This window comes from Seriola lalandi, unplaced genomic scaffold, assembly GCF_002814215.2.
Source record: "Seriola lalandi dorsalis isolate HSWRI2012SDOR001 ecotype SW California unplaced genomic scaffold, Sedor1 jcf7180002054324, whole genome shotgun sequence".
Lineage (NCBI taxonomy): Eukaryota > Metazoa > Chordata > Actinopteri > Carangiformes > Carangidae > Seriola > Seriola lalandi.
Genome location: NW_019524877.1, coordinates 270,909 through 287,942, shown reverse-complemented (window position 1 = coordinate 287,942; position 17,034 = coordinate 270,909). Strand labels below are relative to the sequence as shown.

At 40.0% G+C, this 17,034-nt stretch overlaps 3 protein-coding genes across 3 annotated transcripts in view; 1 reads left to right on the top strand and 2 right to left on the bottom strand.

The window, feature by feature from the left end:
• The window catches only part of LOC111655549 (uncharacterized), a 28,452-nt gene extending 27,888 nt beyond the window's left edge, over positions 1-564 (top strand). Inside the window, exon 65 of the mRNA XM_023406997.2 lies at positions 20-564. Coding sequence (XP_023262765.1) covers positions 20-111 — 92 coding nt within the window. The 3' untranslated portion in view covers positions 112-564. The remainder of the gene's footprint in view (positions 1-19) is intronic.
• A 189-nt stretch (positions 565-753) lies between these two features.
• On the bottom strand, positions 754-2,908 carry LOC111655550 (LITAF domain-containing protein). Its single transcript, XM_023406998.2, has 4 exons — positions 1,858-2,908; positions 1,642-1,671; positions 1,403-1,535; positions 754-1,274 (listed from the first exon to the last, which is right to left on the bottom strand). Exons 1-4 carry the CDS (start codon positions 2,006-2,008, stop codon positions 1,166-1,168), a joined length of 423 nt encoding a protein of 140 aa, XP_023262766.2. The 5' UTR covers positions 2,009-2,908; the 3' UTR covers positions 754-1,165.
• A 97-nt stretch (positions 2,909-3,005) lies between these two features.
• Positions 3,006-16,776, bottom strand: txndc11 (thioredoxin domain containing 11). The gene is made up of 13 exons (XM_023407002.2): positions 16,470-16,776; positions 14,072-14,168; positions 13,784-13,903; positions 13,232-13,329; positions 11,473-11,602; positions 11,123-11,216; positions 10,410-10,522; positions 10,063-10,266; positions 8,442-9,147; positions 6,879-7,066; positions 6,224-6,336; positions 6,041-6,121; positions 3,006-5,478 (listed from the first exon to the last, which is right to left on the bottom strand). Exons 1-13 carry the CDS (start codon positions 16,592-16,594, stop codon positions 4,950-4,952), a joined length of 2,598 nt encoding a protein of 865 aa, XP_023262770.1. The 5' UTR covers positions 16,595-16,776; the 3' UTR covers positions 3,006-4,949.
• Between the last annotated feature and the right edge of the window lie 258 nt (positions 16,777-17,034).

Here is a 17,034-nt window from a genome sequence, read left to right as displayed (position 1 = left end):
TGTGTCTGTTTTTTTCTAGGTGACGGTGTCCAAATCCGAGCAGACGCTGGCCTCTCCCTCCTCTCCCTCCTCCTCACGCTCTTCATCACCTCTCAGCACATCGCCCTGTGAAGAAATAAGACTCACATGGCGAATTATTTAATCACACCGTCCTGAATCGTTAAGTGGAGAAGATGAAGAAATAATGTTGTTGTGTATTTATCTCTAGTAGAAGGAAATAATGTCAAAGACGTGATGCAGACAGCCAAGGTTACCTCCAACCATAAGTGACATTACATTGCTTACTATGCATAAAATATATTATGGTGCAATAACAACATCATAGATGTAAATAATATATTCTCAATCAGTTAGTATCCATTTTCCTGAAGCTTCAGTTGTTTCAATTGTTGAAATGAAGGAAGAAAAATGAAGGTGACAGTTTCTACTGTATTCGTCTCACTGTAACGCTGCATTTCCATTTTGACATAGCACTTTGTTTAAGCAGGCTTACCTTGAAAATGAACAGTTTGCCTGGAGATTTATGAGCTCAATAATAAATGCATATTGTTTATCTTTGCATAATGATCAAAGCTCATCATTCGCTTGGTCACAGTTTGTTATTGTCACGGATGAAGAGGGAATACGTTACGAGAGGGTCACATTATTTTTTTATCTGCACCAACACACAGTTTGAGCTGTTAAGTCTCCGCTGTAACACTGCAAAACTTAATGCTGCAAATAACAACTGAATAAGAGGCATGAGTCGACATATAACATTGTCAGTGGAAATCTTTATTACTGTCAGATTCAGCATAATTCAATTTATTGAGTTCAACACTGGTTCATTCAGGAGGAAACTGCTGACCGGTGAATGTGCTATAAGTTTAACCCTGGGTAGGGAAACATATCAGTTAGTGATGCAACTAATCATTACTTTCATGATTAATATTGTTATGTATAAAAGGTCACAAAATGGTGGAAAATGCCCTATTCAGTTTACTATCATGTAGACGAAGTAAAGCATCAAATTCTCACATTAAAGAAGCACGAAACCAGCAAATGTTTGGCTTTTATGCTTAAAAAATATATTTAATAAATGTTCAATTATCAAAATAACTGATGGTTAATTTGTTGTTGATTAACTAATCAATTAACCAACTAATCGTTGCAGCTCTATCATCAGTTATAAGCGTTTATACAGGCCGAGAACAGCCTTGCAGGTAGGACAGGTGTGCTTGGCGTCTCTCAGCCGGTCCACACAGAACGGGATGAGACAGCAACCTAAAACAAAGCTGGAGAGGACAACATGCTCAGCCTATCAATACTTTTAAAGGTCAATAATTAACAGAGAAAAAAAAACTATTAAATATCCAACTATTTCTTTTTTGGTGAATAGTGTGACGAAGTGACGCCTTCTTACCCACAGAAGAAGAGGCCGCCACAGAACAGGTAGGTGAGCAGACCGGCGCTGTAGTCCACCTTGGTGAGGACCGTCTGGTTGCACTTAGGACAGACAATCTGAACCGGACTGTCTCCCAATGGGCCGACTGTCGCTGCACGAAACAAGGAGGGAGAGGTGAGGACAGGCACATCGTTTGGAATCGAATTAATTTTTCAATTAGAGCTCCGCTGCTCATGTGAGGAGGAGGACAGACTCACCAACAGGCACTTGTGCATTTGCCATTGTCCCTGTGAACAATTCATATCAAAGGTGACAGTGAATACAGGCCAGAACATGAACTTACTCACAAATGCATACATTTAAAAAAAAAAAAGAAGAAAAGAAAGAAAGATGTAAGACGCAAAAGATCATCATTACTTGAAAGATCGTATTTGGTGCAACATTTTTATTTCATGAATATTAAATGTACTTACAGTTTGTGCAGAAGAATGTGTGACTGCAGATCGGACAGTTTTCCCACAGTGTGGGCGACACCTTCTCTGCCAACCTCGTCATGAGATCAGCTTGAATCGTCTGTGCGAACCTCACTGACCCAACCCTATCCCAAACCAAGGATCTGTGCATGAGAGGGATTTTGATGTACGTTATTTTTTTTTTTATATTTATACTTTGGTTTCACATTTGTTTTGATTTTTTCTTAACCCTCTCTTTCACTGAAGTGGCCTCTGGGAGAAACACTATTGTGCTTTACTTTAATGTTCAACGCAAACATGTAGATTTACATTAATGCAATGAAAGTAAACTTAAAGCTTTAACATGCTTAAGTAAAAATAACCTACAAATCTTCAATGTAAATCCAGCCTAGCATTACCCTCAGTACCCTGTTGTCAAGGGAAATAATTACTACTGTTGTCTTTTGTATTGTCTCAGTCCGAAGCAGCTAACACCATATAAATCGCCATTTTCAAATATAACTGAAGAATAAAGACAAACAGTGAGTGCAGCTTGTGGTATTTTTAAGAACAGGAAACAGAAACATCTGTGAGTGAGAGGTTAACTGTGCATGACACTAACTGAAGACGACCTTTCACTGAGAGTTAAATTAACAGCACATGCTCCTGCTGCTCCAAATTAGATTCTGGCATTTAGGACTTTGCTGAACACAGTCGAACTGGATTCATGGTCACACAGTGCCGGTCTGTTGTCACTCTACGTTCCCTAAAGGATAAAACTGCATTCATATTCCTGGGCCCTAAGGGGCATCATCGAAACAGTTAAAGCTCATTTATCAAATTTAACTGTGCGGTTCAATGTCATTAATCTCATCAGTCACAGCAGCTGTTTTAAAGGTCGTTTATAGTGTAAAGGTAGATTATAGATCAGGTTTAGGTTCTATATTAACACTGTGAAAGTATCAAAGTGCTCAGTCCGCAGAGAAATGCACACAGCCTGTATTCAGAAACTGAGCTTAAAATGAGCCGTAAGGACTTCTGTAACTTTGTGATGTCACAACAAAGCAGTCACCACTCTGTCACACCTCCAAGCTCCGCCCACCCGGACCCACCATCCAACCTTGAATGCACAACCCTGCATGTCAACGGCAATATAAACAGGCCAGCGATAAGATGAAAGATTTTTAATCAGTAAAAACAGGTGCAATATTTCACATGTAAACAATTGCAGCATCTCATTCTTAATACCTGAATAGTTACACAGAAATTATATTTTAGTGACTCAAGGATTCCTGTAAAAATAGATCAGTTTAACAAAAGAACTTTATCCCCTTCAAAAAAAAAAGAAACAAAAAAACAAAACAAAGGAAGTGCTCATAAGCTCACCTCCTGCTCGATGAGCAGGTGCCATGTCTTCAGGATTAAATAAATCTCCGCTCCATTAGTAGCCCTTTCTCCTGCAGCCAAACTCTACATCACTAACCTGTGGTCGCGCATTAAGCTTCTACTGTGCATTAATTTAAAGGATTGTAAAGCAGCAGGAAAGAGCTTACTGTTAATTCTCAAATAGTGGCTTTTATATTTACCTCAGTGGCAGAGAAGAACCATTTATTTCCAAGGTTCCCTGCTCCCCAGTCAACGCCAACACAACACCTCCTCCCTGTTTACTTCTGTCTTGTCTCAACTATAATTTACATTTCCACAGCACTAATTCTTACAGCAAGAGTCATGTCAGACGTTGCTCCCCCTGAGCAATGTTTTTAAGCCACCATGATTTGAACTTTATTTTACAGTGTAAAACTACAGTTGTAGTTTGGTCTAATTCCAGGAAATATAGAGACAAAGTTCTGAGGCTGTTATTTTAGTTCAATTACTTGAGTTTATTATTGATTTTCAGATGGATTTCCATGAAAGAAGCTGCACCATTCAAACCCCATTGAAAATGTATTACTCATGTGTTTATTATTAGATACTTTATTTTTCATTTATACTGAATTGTGAGTTTCTAGACACATTTGACATGTTGCATGTGAAGTTCCCCTCTTACCTTCAGAATAAAAGTCTCAAGGTTGTGCTAGCTTAGTATTTAGAAATAACAGGAAGTACCAATTGATCACTCACATTTTACATCTAGCTTACCAAAATATATGATTCTTTCCAGGAACCAAACTGGAATTTATGGACCTGTAAAAAGAAGATACCTCAACACCTCCAAAATTTTCACATTAAAAGTCCGGCTGCCTTCCCTTCATAGCTAGGCTTTTAATGTGAAAAAAGCTCAGGGGAAGCATTGAGAGGAGCTCAGCATTGATCAGGAGCAGGGCAGAGAAGAAACAACAGGAATCAGGAGTGTGAAAATATTATTTCTGTTAGAAAAGAGAAACTGAGCAGCGGAGTGGAGAGAATAACACGACTCTGTTGTTGGACTGGTGGAATTAGTGCTGTGGAAATTATACTACATTTACCATGTGTAGTAGGCTACAGGTCATTTCACCTCCCTCAATGTTTTTTAGTGACAGGACTATATTTGTTTGCTGCTGGTCATAGAAAAGGCCGTGACATGAATATTGTTTTCTATATGAGGATTTATGTTCATTCAGGGAACGTAGAGAATTTGGCTGCAGAGTCTTTTTAGAAAGTTTAACTCTCGTTACGTTTTCACCCGTCAACAGACGTTACATCTTTGAGAAATGAGTCGTTGGAACTGAACGGTTGGCACTGAATTCCCACACTAGTTTGTTCTAAGAGTGGATGAGCCCACTATCATCACAGCACTTTGGAGATTTCTGTCTCTGCTGATTCCTTTGCTACTTTCTTCCTCTTACATGTTTCCTCACTTCTGTCGTGATTGGCAGCAGCCTTTCTTTTCCTTCTGATCTTCTACGACAGATTGTCGACTGTCCTTTCATCCTCATTTTCTCTTTTGACAAAATCTACTTGGTCGTTGCCCTGTGGGTTTCACATGACCTCCTCATTTCAGCTTCATTTTGTCCTGTTTCACCACATCTCAGGTCTGATCACAGCTTTTCTCCGTCCTCTCTTCATTTCCTGGCCCTGGTTCCTCTCTCTTCCTCGTCTCTGTGATATTCTCAGGATTCCCTGCAGACTTGTGGTCAGGAGGCCATATGGCTTCTTTTCTGTTCTGCCTCTTTCCTCTCCACCTCCGCCTGCTCTCTGGCCTCCGTCCTGTCCTTCAGCGCCCTCAGCAGGATCCTGAGCAGCGTGTTTTCATTCAGCAGGTTCTCTGAGGTGTCTGCCAGCTCCTGCAGTCGTCTCACCGCTTCCCCGAGCTGCCGGCTTTTCTCCTGGTGCTGCTCCTCTAAGCTTTGCATCTCTCGCTGCAGCTCGCCGTTCTGGGCTTCTAAGTTGCGAGTGTCAAACGTCAGGCGCCGGTTGTCGCGCCACAGCTGCGCCAGCTGTTTGGAAAGTCGTTCGCGGGCGTGATGCAGCGCTTGAACTTCGCGCTTGAGTGCCAGGAACTCTGCACGGAGGATGGCGCTGGGTCCTGAACCGTTGGCGTTGACGGATGATGTCACCGGTTTGTCTGCATCATGCACGGAGCCAGAGTGCTGCAGGATGAAGTGAAGGAGGTTGGGTAACGTGATGGGCAGGTCATCTGGAAACTTCACACTCAGATGTTTTCTTAAAGAGAAGAAGAAACAGGGAAACCAAGGGTGAAAACAATTCTACCAGAATTTATTTATAATAATATCTTATAATATCTTGATGAAATGTTTTTGTAAAATTCTATTTCTTCTTTTGATCAATTTTCTTTTGGGGGTTATAACATTATTCATTTTACTGTATTCTTTTTTTTATATTATTATATCTATCAATATTTACTATATTTATCCCAGGTAAAATAGATTAAAATAGACAGATGTTCCGAGCAAAATAACATGACAACAATAAATACAGTATAACAAAACAATATAAACAGCAAATGAATGTTACACACTACAAAACATATAAATAATAAGATATGTAGATATCTAACAAAGACACAAACAAGCCTGGGTCAAAACTGAATGAATACTGTATGCAGTGTCCTTTAATTTTGACCAGGTGTTACTTGAAAATGCACCTGTGTGTGTGTGTGTGTGTGTGTGTGTGTGTGTGTGTGTGTGTGTGTGTGTGTCTGTGTGTGTGTGTGTTTCTCTGTGTGTGTGTGTGTGTGTGTGTGTGTCAGAGAGATTATTCTCACCTGTATCTGGGAAAGAGAAGAATAGAGGGAACATGATCCGCCATGAACTCCCAGGGAAGGTCATTGCGGGCAACATTCACCCTACGCAGAGGAGAATTGTGGGTATATATTTATATTATTTTTACTTTTCCTTTTACTCCTACAGAGTAGTGCCACAACTCCTTCATAAACAGTCAAACACACCTGGCCACAGTGATGGTGCTGTTTCCCTGTAGTAACCTGGCCAGCTGGATGATGATGTGGTTGAGAACGGAGCAGAACCCACACCACTGAGTGTAGTAGAACAGCAGCACATCCTACAGGAGAACACACACATATTTATATTTGTCTTTGTAATTCATTCTTTTTGACTATGTTTAGGTTATTTCACCTCCTGCACTCAATATATATTGTTTTTATGTGATTTTTTAACAGTTTGTTAAATGGAAATAAACGTTAACTTGACTTGAGTGTGATTGTAAGATGAAGTGTAAGATAATGGGTAGTGAAACTATTAGTTAAACTATTTTCTTTAGTTTAACTTCATGAATTGGGTTTTTGTGTGTGTTTGCGTCTTTGACATGAACAACATCTGATAATGCAAAAACATTTAATTTAACAAAAACATTCAAATTTAATTGTAAATTTTGCTTCTTCCATCCTCTGGCACATATACTGGAGAATGATGTGTCAGAAATGATGCAGGCGCACTGCGAGTGTGTCATGATAAACTTCTACCTCTCTCTTTTAACTGGTTTGGGACTGTCGCTAAATTCCTTAACACAAATGCACAAATGGATACAGAGCGGACGGGACGAGAGTTTAATGGCCAGACAGATATTGTAGAGTCTTCTCTCACCTTTTGAAGATCCATGACGGAGGGCAGGAAGGAGGAGGTGGTCAGTTCTGTGATGAGGGGGCGGGGAGATATCCGCCGGCGTTCATCTGGACGCCTGGCTTCCTCCTCACCTCCTTTTCTGTTCTCCTCTCCGACCAAGTGTCTTTGCAAGAGACTGTAGGGAGCACTGAAGTTCTTGATGAAGGCCTCTTTAACACACACGCACACACACGCACACACACACAGACAAACACACAGACACCATGAAAACAGAGAGTTACTATAAGGATCATATTCAAACAGTGCCTTTACCTGTAGTTTAAAAGACATGAATAAATGTGAATCAGCTTTTATTATTCTTATTACTTTAAATTATTACTGTTCTTCTCAGTCTCTATGCATTGCTGTTTCCAGACTTAACACATTAAATGTATAAAATCGAGCCACATAAAATACAGTCTAAATGGACGACATGAAGGTTGTGTGATTTCAGTCACAATTTTACAACAGCAGCAGCATGAACAGAAGGTCAGGACTCACAACTGCAGTTTGTTGCCTTTTTGGTGACATTAGACTGTTATCAAGTGCTGTGCTGCACTGTTCATTAGAAACAATAAATCACAGCTCACCGTGACTTCATTATACATCCTGTAGGAGCTTAAAACAGCTTTAAAAGTTTAAAGTTAAAATTTTGACAACAAAAAAGTCATCAGATAGATACTTTAAAAAGGTCACAATACCCTGTATCCTTTTCATTGCAAATTTCTTTGTGGTGACTCTTCCCTGAAAGCATCTATATGTGCACCGTATGCAAAACACCATGAAACTAAGCCGTGTCAGCTCATCTGCTGATATGAAAATTAGTTGTTTGCCTCAGACTTATTTCTTGGGTGATGTGCTGAAATTGTGGCAAACCTTGAGCCGCTTACAGAATCAGTAACTCAAACCAGACGAAGACAGTGACGAATTTTAAATACATTGGAGATCACTTTTGTATTCTAAGCTATTGGATAATAGATTTTTGGCTGCTGATGTGCCAGAAGTGCGATGGTCACTTTCACATCATTTATATGTGTATGTAATGTCACCTTCTCCAAAAATAGAAAACAAAGGCTGGACTCAGTCGTTGGGCTGCCATTTCCTCATTATTGTCGGCAACGAGCTACAAGCAAAACAACATTTAAAAATACTGGATGTAAAACAATGCTGCAGGAAATGGTAGCGTACCTTCAGAAAGTACTAACCCCCTGGACAGAAACTTTTTGAGGGGTAAAGTTTTCTTCTCAAAAATTAATTTAGACCCTAGGGAACACAGTTTGAGGAACTAAGTTCCTCAGAAGTTCCTGCTACTAGAGGAAAGATCCTGTGGTGGAAATGCACCTAAAGAACTTTTAAGGAGAGGCTGTCTGAAAATGTACACTGTTGACCCCATCGAACGATTATTATCAAAACCTCTCTGACAGAATCAAACAAAACATTAACATGAACATTATTATCTTTGTAAAGGTAGAGTTTATGGCTGAGCTGTTGCATTAGATTTTAAAGTGGCCACTGAGTGTAAATATGATTCTGTCCTCGTCTTACCCAGAGACTCTGTTAGTGTGGTTGCTGGGCTGCGATGGAGAACATAATGAACCTCATCCTTCAGGTTCACAATAGCTGCAAACGACCTGTCACTGCTCCCATCACCTGGTGTACCGGCCTCCTGGTGAAGAGAAGCAGTCCTGTTGCCTGTTGCCCCGAGCCTCACCGCTAGAGGCCAGTTGAGAGCAACATCCAGCACATAAAACCTGAGTGTCCTGTTGGTCTGACAGCGGAGTCCTGTGATGCCATCTCCTCCCTGCTGAGGGACAGAAGATGGAGGGATGGACGACGAAGGAGGTGCAAGGGGAACTCTTTGTACGTCTGGCCCCTCTTTGGCTTGTGATTCATTGAGTTGAGGTTCTACTTTTCTGCAGCAGGCACTGTATTGACTGAAGGGGCTGTAGCTGTTCAGAAGGTTGCTACAGCCCTCTGAGGTTGAAGTTTTTATGGACACGGGGGCAGGTAGTTGGTGGAGGCAGCAGTGTCTGCGATAAAACTGCAACACGTCTCCTCCCTGAGATGCGGAGGGGAACGAGCAGCGTATGGAAGAGCTGGTCAGACTCGGCCCTGACAATCTGTGACACACCTCACACACATTTGTACTGGACTCTGGGAGAAGAACAGACTGGCAGCACAGTGAGTTTTTGTCCAAGCTGGAGTGGTTAATATTGTCACAGGAATGGTAACGCACAGCAATGTCAGCAATCTGAAAGACAAAAAAAAGTATAATAATGAAAGTATTATATAATACAACAACAACAGTAATAATAATTATAATAATAATAACTTCTATAGCACTTTTCAAAACAAAGGAAATAAGATAAAAATAATAAAAACAATACAAACTGTGGCAAAAAACAACAACAAAAATTATGTACAGAACATGTACAAAGTTACTTGTGGTTCACAAAGTAAAGTAAAACAAAGTTAATTAAACTAATGTACAGAAAAAAGGAAAAGATAAAAAAAATATTAATCACACTACAACCTCAAGTAACCTCCAAGTTAGTAACCTCTAATTACTAACCTGCTACTAGGAATGGAAAGGAAACCTTTGTGTGGAATGTTTTTTAAGTAGAGAAATGAGGAGTGTATAACCTTGCTTTCTTGAGCATCAAAACTGAGGTTGGAGAGGAATAGGAGATGTTTAACTACAGGTTTAACATTTATTAACAAAGTCACTGACAAGGACATTATGGAAACTGAATGAAGCTAGATGAACCGAATATTGTATTGTTTAGCTATAGGAGACTGTTGGACATTTAGCATTTAATCTTCTTACAGCAGTGGATGAGACAAACACGACAATGTCACCAGGTGTTATTGACGCAAACACCTGGTTGTCATCAGCATAAAAATGTAAAATTCTAAATTTTATTTAATATTATAGTTGCAAATAATGTCCCCAAGAAGAAGCGTGATAACAGAAAACAGTAGTGGATCTAAAACTGAGCCCTGTGGCACACCACAAGTGAGATGAGCAGATGAAGTTTACAAAAGTAAGGTACGATCTACGGTTTAGGTAGGATTAGAACCAGATTAGACTAGTATCAAAGAAACCTACCTATCTTGAGGAAATTAAATGAGATGCTTTGGCGCACTGTATCACATCACTGCTCACCTGCTGTAGTATGGGATTGGGCTTGGACCCGAGTGGATTGTGCGGCAGGAACAGCAGCAATGCAGGACCTTTAGTCAGCTCGTGTTCCAGGAGGCGGGACTTTGTTCCTGGGGGCTGCATCCACTGGAGGACGGTCTCATGGTGTTCAAACACCCAGCTACAGATGGCCTCTGACGTGAAGTTACGTTCCCTTCGGGGGAAAATCTGAAAATAAAGAAAAACGTACAGCACGATGCCAGTGACATGCCTTAGTATACATCCAGAATTCTATTAAAATTGATACCGTGGTTAATCACATTTTCTAGCCATTTTTTTGTGGTCCATCGTGGTCTGATGCCATTGCTTACCAAAGAGGAGTTAAGTCTTCTGTGGAGGTAAACTGTTTCATCTTCTTTTAGCGAGATGGCTTCAGCCACCTGTTTGTTGGTCACAACCCCAAAACGCACAACTCCACGGTAATCTGCACCAGAAAAACAGCAAAGTTCAGGAGAGAAGACTGAAAACATTCTGTCCTTTCTATCCTCACTTACAGTACATTTGAAACACACACAGGACTTCTGCATAGACATTGCCCACAGTATTTATCCATTATTGTACATTCCGACTTTTATTTACATTACCTGTAGCTATCTTTTCCCATTCTTTCCCCATTATTCCTAATCCACTCTTGCATTCTAGGCATGATTAAGGCTGCAACTACCAATTATTTTCATCATTAATTTAGCTGCCAAATACTTAATAGTTAAATCGATTAAATGCTTGGTCTACAAAATGGCAGAGAAAAGAGGAAAATCCCCGTCACAAGTTCCCAGAGCCCAACATGACTTCTTCAAAATGTTTCTTTTGTGTGAAGAAGAGATGTAAAAAGTATATTGAGAGTATAGCTGCAACGATTAGTTGATAAATTGATTAGTCAATCGTTTTGAGTCGTTTTTTCTTTAAGCACATTCATTGCATTTTTATTTGTTGCAGATTTATCAAATGCCAATCGCCTAATTGATTCATCGACTACTGTTTCAGAAGTAAGAGCTGGTCTCAGTGCTGTATGATCACTTCTTACCCCTTTTAAGGGCCTGCAGGGCAGAGGACAAATATGTGATGTACCCAGGCGGCTGAGGAGAGGAGTTAAACTGGAAAAAACCCACCACTCGAGGCTAGAAATACAGAAGACACAAAGAATATATCAAATGATATCACATGGTAACATAGCTTCATTCAAATAAACACCCAAGATTTCTAACACACTTTTAACACCAAGAAATTCAAACATTCAGGTCGTTTCTTTCCTTAGAGACTTAGTAAAAATCAAAGCACAACTACAACTTTTTATAGTACAAAAATCGACCAGCATAAAGTTTGTGGGTGATTCTCTGCCAACTCTCCATCAGATGGCCTGACGCCAAACAATACCTCGTGGTAGGAGAGGAACTCTTCAACTGTGGCTCTTGATGGGAGGTAAGTGAGCGGTGTGATGACTCTCAGGATAAAACTTTCCACATACGGAGCCACAAATGGGCCTTTGTACTCTATAGGCCCAAACCTGCAGCACAGAAACCAAGACAAACAACATTATGGATCAGATAGGTCATCTTCCACTAACAGCTCACTTATACAAGTTAAGATGTTATTAAACATCGATGTTGGAATTACACTTTAAAACATGAATACCCATGAAAGCTGCTAAACTTTCTCTGGATCACATTCTTCTTGTGTTTACAATTTATCTAGAATTTTGTCATCTTGATTGTCCATATTGTAAATTTACTAACTTTATTCTGTGCATGTGACATGTTTAACATATCCATCCTTCCTGGAAGAAGGAGCCCTCCACTGTTGCTCTTCTGGGGTCCATTAAAAGGTTTTTTGGGGAGTTTTCCCAAATGTGCTTTGGTAGTTTTTGTGATATTGGACTACATAAATGAAGTTGACTAGACTACACATGCTGCAGTTCAAAGTGCTTCACATTGGAGACCTCACAACAACAAAACAAGATGAAGATATCACCCCAGACTTCTACTAAGTTGTCATGAACTGTAAAAATAATGATTAAATGAAAGGCAACAGGATTCTGTGCTCTTCACATTTGGAAGCTAATTTTGATAAATCTTGTATTTCTTATTAATTCAAGACTATTTTAACTATTTACGTAATTTTTTTTAGACAAAATAATTAAACAATTAGTCAAAAAGAAAAATCAGCAGTTGAATCAATAATTTAAACTTTTCTTAGTTACAGCTTTGCATCAATTGTACAACCACCCATATGGATCAGTCCTAGTTTTATTCTTGGTGTCTCCATGGAGACCGTAGATGTTCATAACTATATTTACCCATGTAAGGGTTAATGCTGTACTTCTATTCCTGCACTGTTGGAAAATGAACATAAAAAATAAGCTGTCATAAAAACAATTCAAGCATATCAGCAAGTTAGCTACAGTCGACCAACATATTCTGGTGGTCTATACATCACATTGACGACTGAAGAGCCACTTTTTAAAAAATTGGTTAAAACAGTTAAAGCCAGGAAAACATCCGGAAAATCCATTCTACAAATGTTATAACAAAAACAGAGGAAAGACGGCTAAAATCTTATTTGAGTTTTGACAAAGTAATGAATGTAAGATAAGAGATAAAAGCACCCTGGGAAGTTTCTGACCATATATAGGTCTTATGGAGCAAAGCTTTAAGTGTGTGTTCCTGTTTCATTTGTTCTTGGACTCATACACCTGCCAGTAGTTTCAAACTATTCCAGTGATCTACAAGGTTAGGGTTGGGAAATGCAACAATAAACGCAGCAATCCACTAAATAAGGGCAGGAAAGATAAGACTACTAGCAAAGTGAACATGGAAGTAAACAATGCAGATTTCAAACTTTTGAGTTTAATCAGCCTTGCAAAAGGTTCTTCACACCCTCTGTCCTGTCAGATAAGGAAACCACCCAAAACAGGGAAACAGAATACAGAATAGACCAACAAGTGAAACTGCGGAGGTGACAGACTTCAGTTAATGGGTTAGTTACCATTACTGAGCCGTGAAGGGAAAATATCCTCAAAAGTCACAACAGTCATAACTATTATGTCATGCATGTAGAATACAGTTATGCTGGTCTGGCACATTTCCCACAATTCTTTACCATCAACTACAACTGTTTAAAGTCTTCTCTGTCTCACCTTCGATAAAACAGGTGGATGATGGGATACTGGTAGAAGCGGTTTTGCCTCCTGCATTTCCCCTGACTCCACCAGCAGTTCACAGCCACGAACTGCACCTGTGTTTGTGTGAGGAAGACAGAAAGACAGGGTTAAAGAAACAAAACTAATTCCAGACAGAGTATGTTGTGATTCCATTCTCAGCCATGTGTGAGTTAAGGCTTTATCTTGTTAATAACTTTTTCATTGTGAATTTAATGCTTGATTTGATTTTATAACTCCAACAGATTTGTATAAACACCACATAAACTGATAAGCTCTACGCTGCTCTTTGTCAGTATAATTACTAATTAAATACCACTCTGCCTTAGCAATTCAGACAACAAGCCCCTACTTTATGGAATCTTAGAAGTTAAATTTACTCCTCCAGATGATTGACGTGTCTCTGTAAGTTGACAAGCATTTTACAATAAGCCCTTGTTTTCTGATATGTTGTCAGTCACTTGAGGTTATTATTTGGTATTTAAATAATCCTGCAGAGTGGTGCTCGTTGTGACCTCAGGTGCCCTGTACCTGTTTGGCCAGCTTCTTAGCAACCTGCTGCACTTCCTGTCGGGCAGCCATCGAGTGAGCACACCACGGTGCATAGAAGAAGATGAGAGACACCTCTGCCATACTCCTCAGACGCTCCACCTGGAGAGAAAATGTTCATGTTGTTGACATGTTCTAGACTTAATCGCTGCAATTCTGTCTGTGTTTATGATCTTGAATTTATTACTACCAGGGACTAAGACTTGTAGCTTAAATGCTCTGAGAAAAAAAACATATTTAACATCAGGTGTCTGTGTCTTTGACTCTCACCTGGTCCAGCTGACCCAAGTAGAGGTCGACTACCGGGGCCTCCGCAGAGAAGAACCGCACCGGAGGCCGAGCCGCTGCCACCACATTCTTGGCACGGCTAGAAAGAAAAAGAAAAGATTATAGTGTAAATTAAGATTCATAATGACACCAACAATATGGGGTATGGCAATATACATCCTGAGACAATATTGGCACCATTTGGCATTAGTGTTACCGTACATAAAAAAAATTATTCCAACGATAAAATCGGCCACAACTACAGTCACTGAACCACGGGAGAAGAAGGATTTCCCTGAACTCATTTGTCTGCAATTTGTTTAAAGTCTCAAGCTCTCTGGCAGCAAGCTCCATAGCTGGGTTTACCGAGTGAGTGTGTGCGTTTAGTCCACAAACAATGAGCCACTCAATCAATAAGTCTATCGACAAATTTATCAGCTGATTGTTTAAGTCATTTATCAAGCAAAAATGCCAAACATACTCTGGTCCATCCTTGTGAATCTGCTAACCATTTCAGTCTAGTTGATTCATTTTGTTTTCAATCGACTAATCATTACAGCTCTAATTTTGAATGAACTTTTATTTGTACTATATTTTAGACATAAATAATTTTACTACTTTTGCTAAATTAAAAGATTGCAATACCTCTACCTCTTCTGAACAGGATAAAGAGGCAGGATGTGCCTGTGATAATTTGTCTGCAACTTGTTTCAGTTTCAATGTTTCAAGCTGAAACTCCACAGCTGGATTCACTGGAACGATGACAGAGCTGAGTATGTTGTTACACTCTTGTCTTGTTTGTAAAAGATCTCCAAGATCTTCAGAAAAATCCACAAGTAAATGAGTACAGTAACACTCTTGGGAAATAAACAATCTATGTAAATGGTTTAAGGCATTAGTTAATCCTCTTGTCCTTGGTCAGATTAATCTCCTGTGGGACCACAGGGCAAAGATTTGTTTTTGGGTCCCTTTTGACTCCCACTATTCATGGCAGTTTCATTACTTGACTCAGAAGTCGTAAGGTCAGTAAAATTAAAAATTTCCATTCCAACTTCCCAAACTCCACATTTATGTCTTCAGATGTCTTGTTTTGAGAGATAAACAGTCAAGTAAGATGTTCAGTTTACCATTGCAGAAAACAAAGGAAACCGGAAAATATTCAAAGAAAAGAAAAAAGTGAAACAAAAGAAATTGAAAAAAAAAGAAAGAAATCAAAACCACAAATCACTTATCAAAGAGAGAGATCTTCTGTTGTTCGACTTAAAGCTGCAGCTGTAGTACAAAGACAATTGTTGGTGCAGCCTTACAGTTCTCCCTATGGTGGAACAGTACAGCCTTGCCTGAGACTTTCTGTATGTTCATTATTTGAGACACAGAAAAAGCAAAAGCAATTTGATAAAACACGACCTACAACAAAGGAGTTCAACATAAACTACAACAATTAAGGTCTTAAAACTACATTTTGACACAGGGTCCCTCTACGACACAAGAGCCACAGGACAGAAGACGGAGGACACTATATGGATATTATGAGCTTCGGTCGTATTCATTTCTGACAAATGTGATTAATCAAATAATGTAGACCCAAATGACATGGAGTGAACTTGGATTTAGATGTTGCTGTTATGCTGTTGAATCGTACTGCGTCATACAAAGAGGCGTGTGTGTTGTTTAGCCTACCCTTATCGATTCGCATGGGTTGGACTCATAATTGAAACACCTGTCAACATTATAACAATGCATTTCAACAGCAACGCAGACTACATCATCCAAAACAATCATTCATACAGAAACAGAAGACTGAATCCTTCGTGGATGTAGGATGTATTGCACTGTTGTATTTGGCCGCATGAGTTTTACCTGTGTTCATAATAAACTGCCAACTTAGTGTATACTGCTTCAGCACATGAGGTCTGGTTGTACAAGACTCAATGGGAACTTGGAGGTGCCACGGTTCATATTCAGAGGGTGATAGGTGGAGGGGTCAGTAGTGGGGCCCCAACTGCAAATTTTCTTAATGACAGGGCTGAGTTGATCGTTATACTGTTGTCTTTGGGGTCATTTACAAATACAGAAGCCAAAACATTTCACGAGAATCCATAATTAATGGAGTACAGTGACACTCTATGGAAGTACACCGTCTGTTTAAACGGTTTAAGGCATCAGTTAATCCTCTTGTCCTACAGCACACGTCAGTTTCTGTCAGATGTAACGTAACTACTTAATAAAGACCTGGTTATGACTAGATTATAATAATGAGCAGCTAATTTTCAGATTACTAATCCCACAACACCTCTCAGTGACCCGTTCAGTTATACTGTTCAGTAGTTTTCATGTTACCCTCGTTCAACAAAAACAAGCTCACACTAACAGAAAATTAACAGAAGCCGGTCCAGTTTACCTGCATGTGAACTTGACAGCCAGTATAAGCAGGACGCCGAGCACGATAGCCCCGCAGAGTAGATCCGGTCTCCGGGCCATCAGAAACAGCACCTGCCGGAGAGACTGCCGCACCCGGCGCAGCATTACAGCCTGTCGTCGGCTCTCAGTCCCATTTATACGCCCCGGCTGCTCAACGCGTCCATTTGCCTAACTGAGGGGGGGGGAGTGGGAGTGGGTTGGGAGGAAGACTGGTTCGACGAGAGACAGAGCTAACCTGGATTGGACATCTGTGCTGCTCGTGTGTACGGTATTCAAACACGGTCAGACCAACCTTTCTTCCCCACGTAGACTTTTCACTTCCGCAACAACCACGTCGAGGGGGTCCTCTATGAAATGTTGTCGGCGGTTAAAAAAAACGCGCGGTAAGTTTAACACCGTGATCGAAACGTAGATTGAAAAAAATATGATTGATAGTTATACTGGCTCGCGTTAAGGAGGAGCAAAGCCGGTCTAAATATTTATCGGTTTTTAATTTGTGTTAGTTGTTCTTTTGCGTTTTGAGTCTTACGTGCTCTTTTGAGACA

What these genes read in the sequence shown, in the direction of transcription:
- LOC111655550 (XM_023406998.2), bottom strand. Translation starts at nt 2,008, where the DNA reads ATGCACAGATCCTTGGTTTGGGATAGGGTTGGGTCAGTGAGGTTCGCA. An exon ending in CACATTCTTCTGCACAAACT is followed by an intron (nt 1,672 to 1,857) that starts GTAAGTACATTT and finishes AATTGTTCACAG; the next exon opens with GGACAATGGCAAATGCACAA. An exon ending in GGCGGCCTCTTCTTCTGTGG is followed by an intron (nt 1,275 to 1,402) that starts GTAAGAAGGCGT and finishes TGTCCTCTCCAG; the next exon opens with CTTTGTTTTAGGTTGCTGTC.
- txndc11 (XM_023407002.2), bottom strand. Translation starts at nt 16,594, where the DNA reads ATGCTGCGCCGGGTGCGGCAGTCTCTCCGGCAGGTGCTGTTTCTGATG. An exon ending in ATCCACCTGTTTTATCGAAG is followed by an intron (nt 11,603 to 13,231) that starts GTGAGACAGAGA and finishes TCTGTGCTGCAG; the next exon opens with GTTTGGGCCTATAGAGTACA. An exon ending in CCTGCAGGCCCTTAAAAGGG is followed by an intron (nt 10,523 to 11,122) that starts GTAAGAAGTGAT and finishes TTTCTGGTGCAG; the next exon opens with ATTACCGTGGAGTTGTGCGT.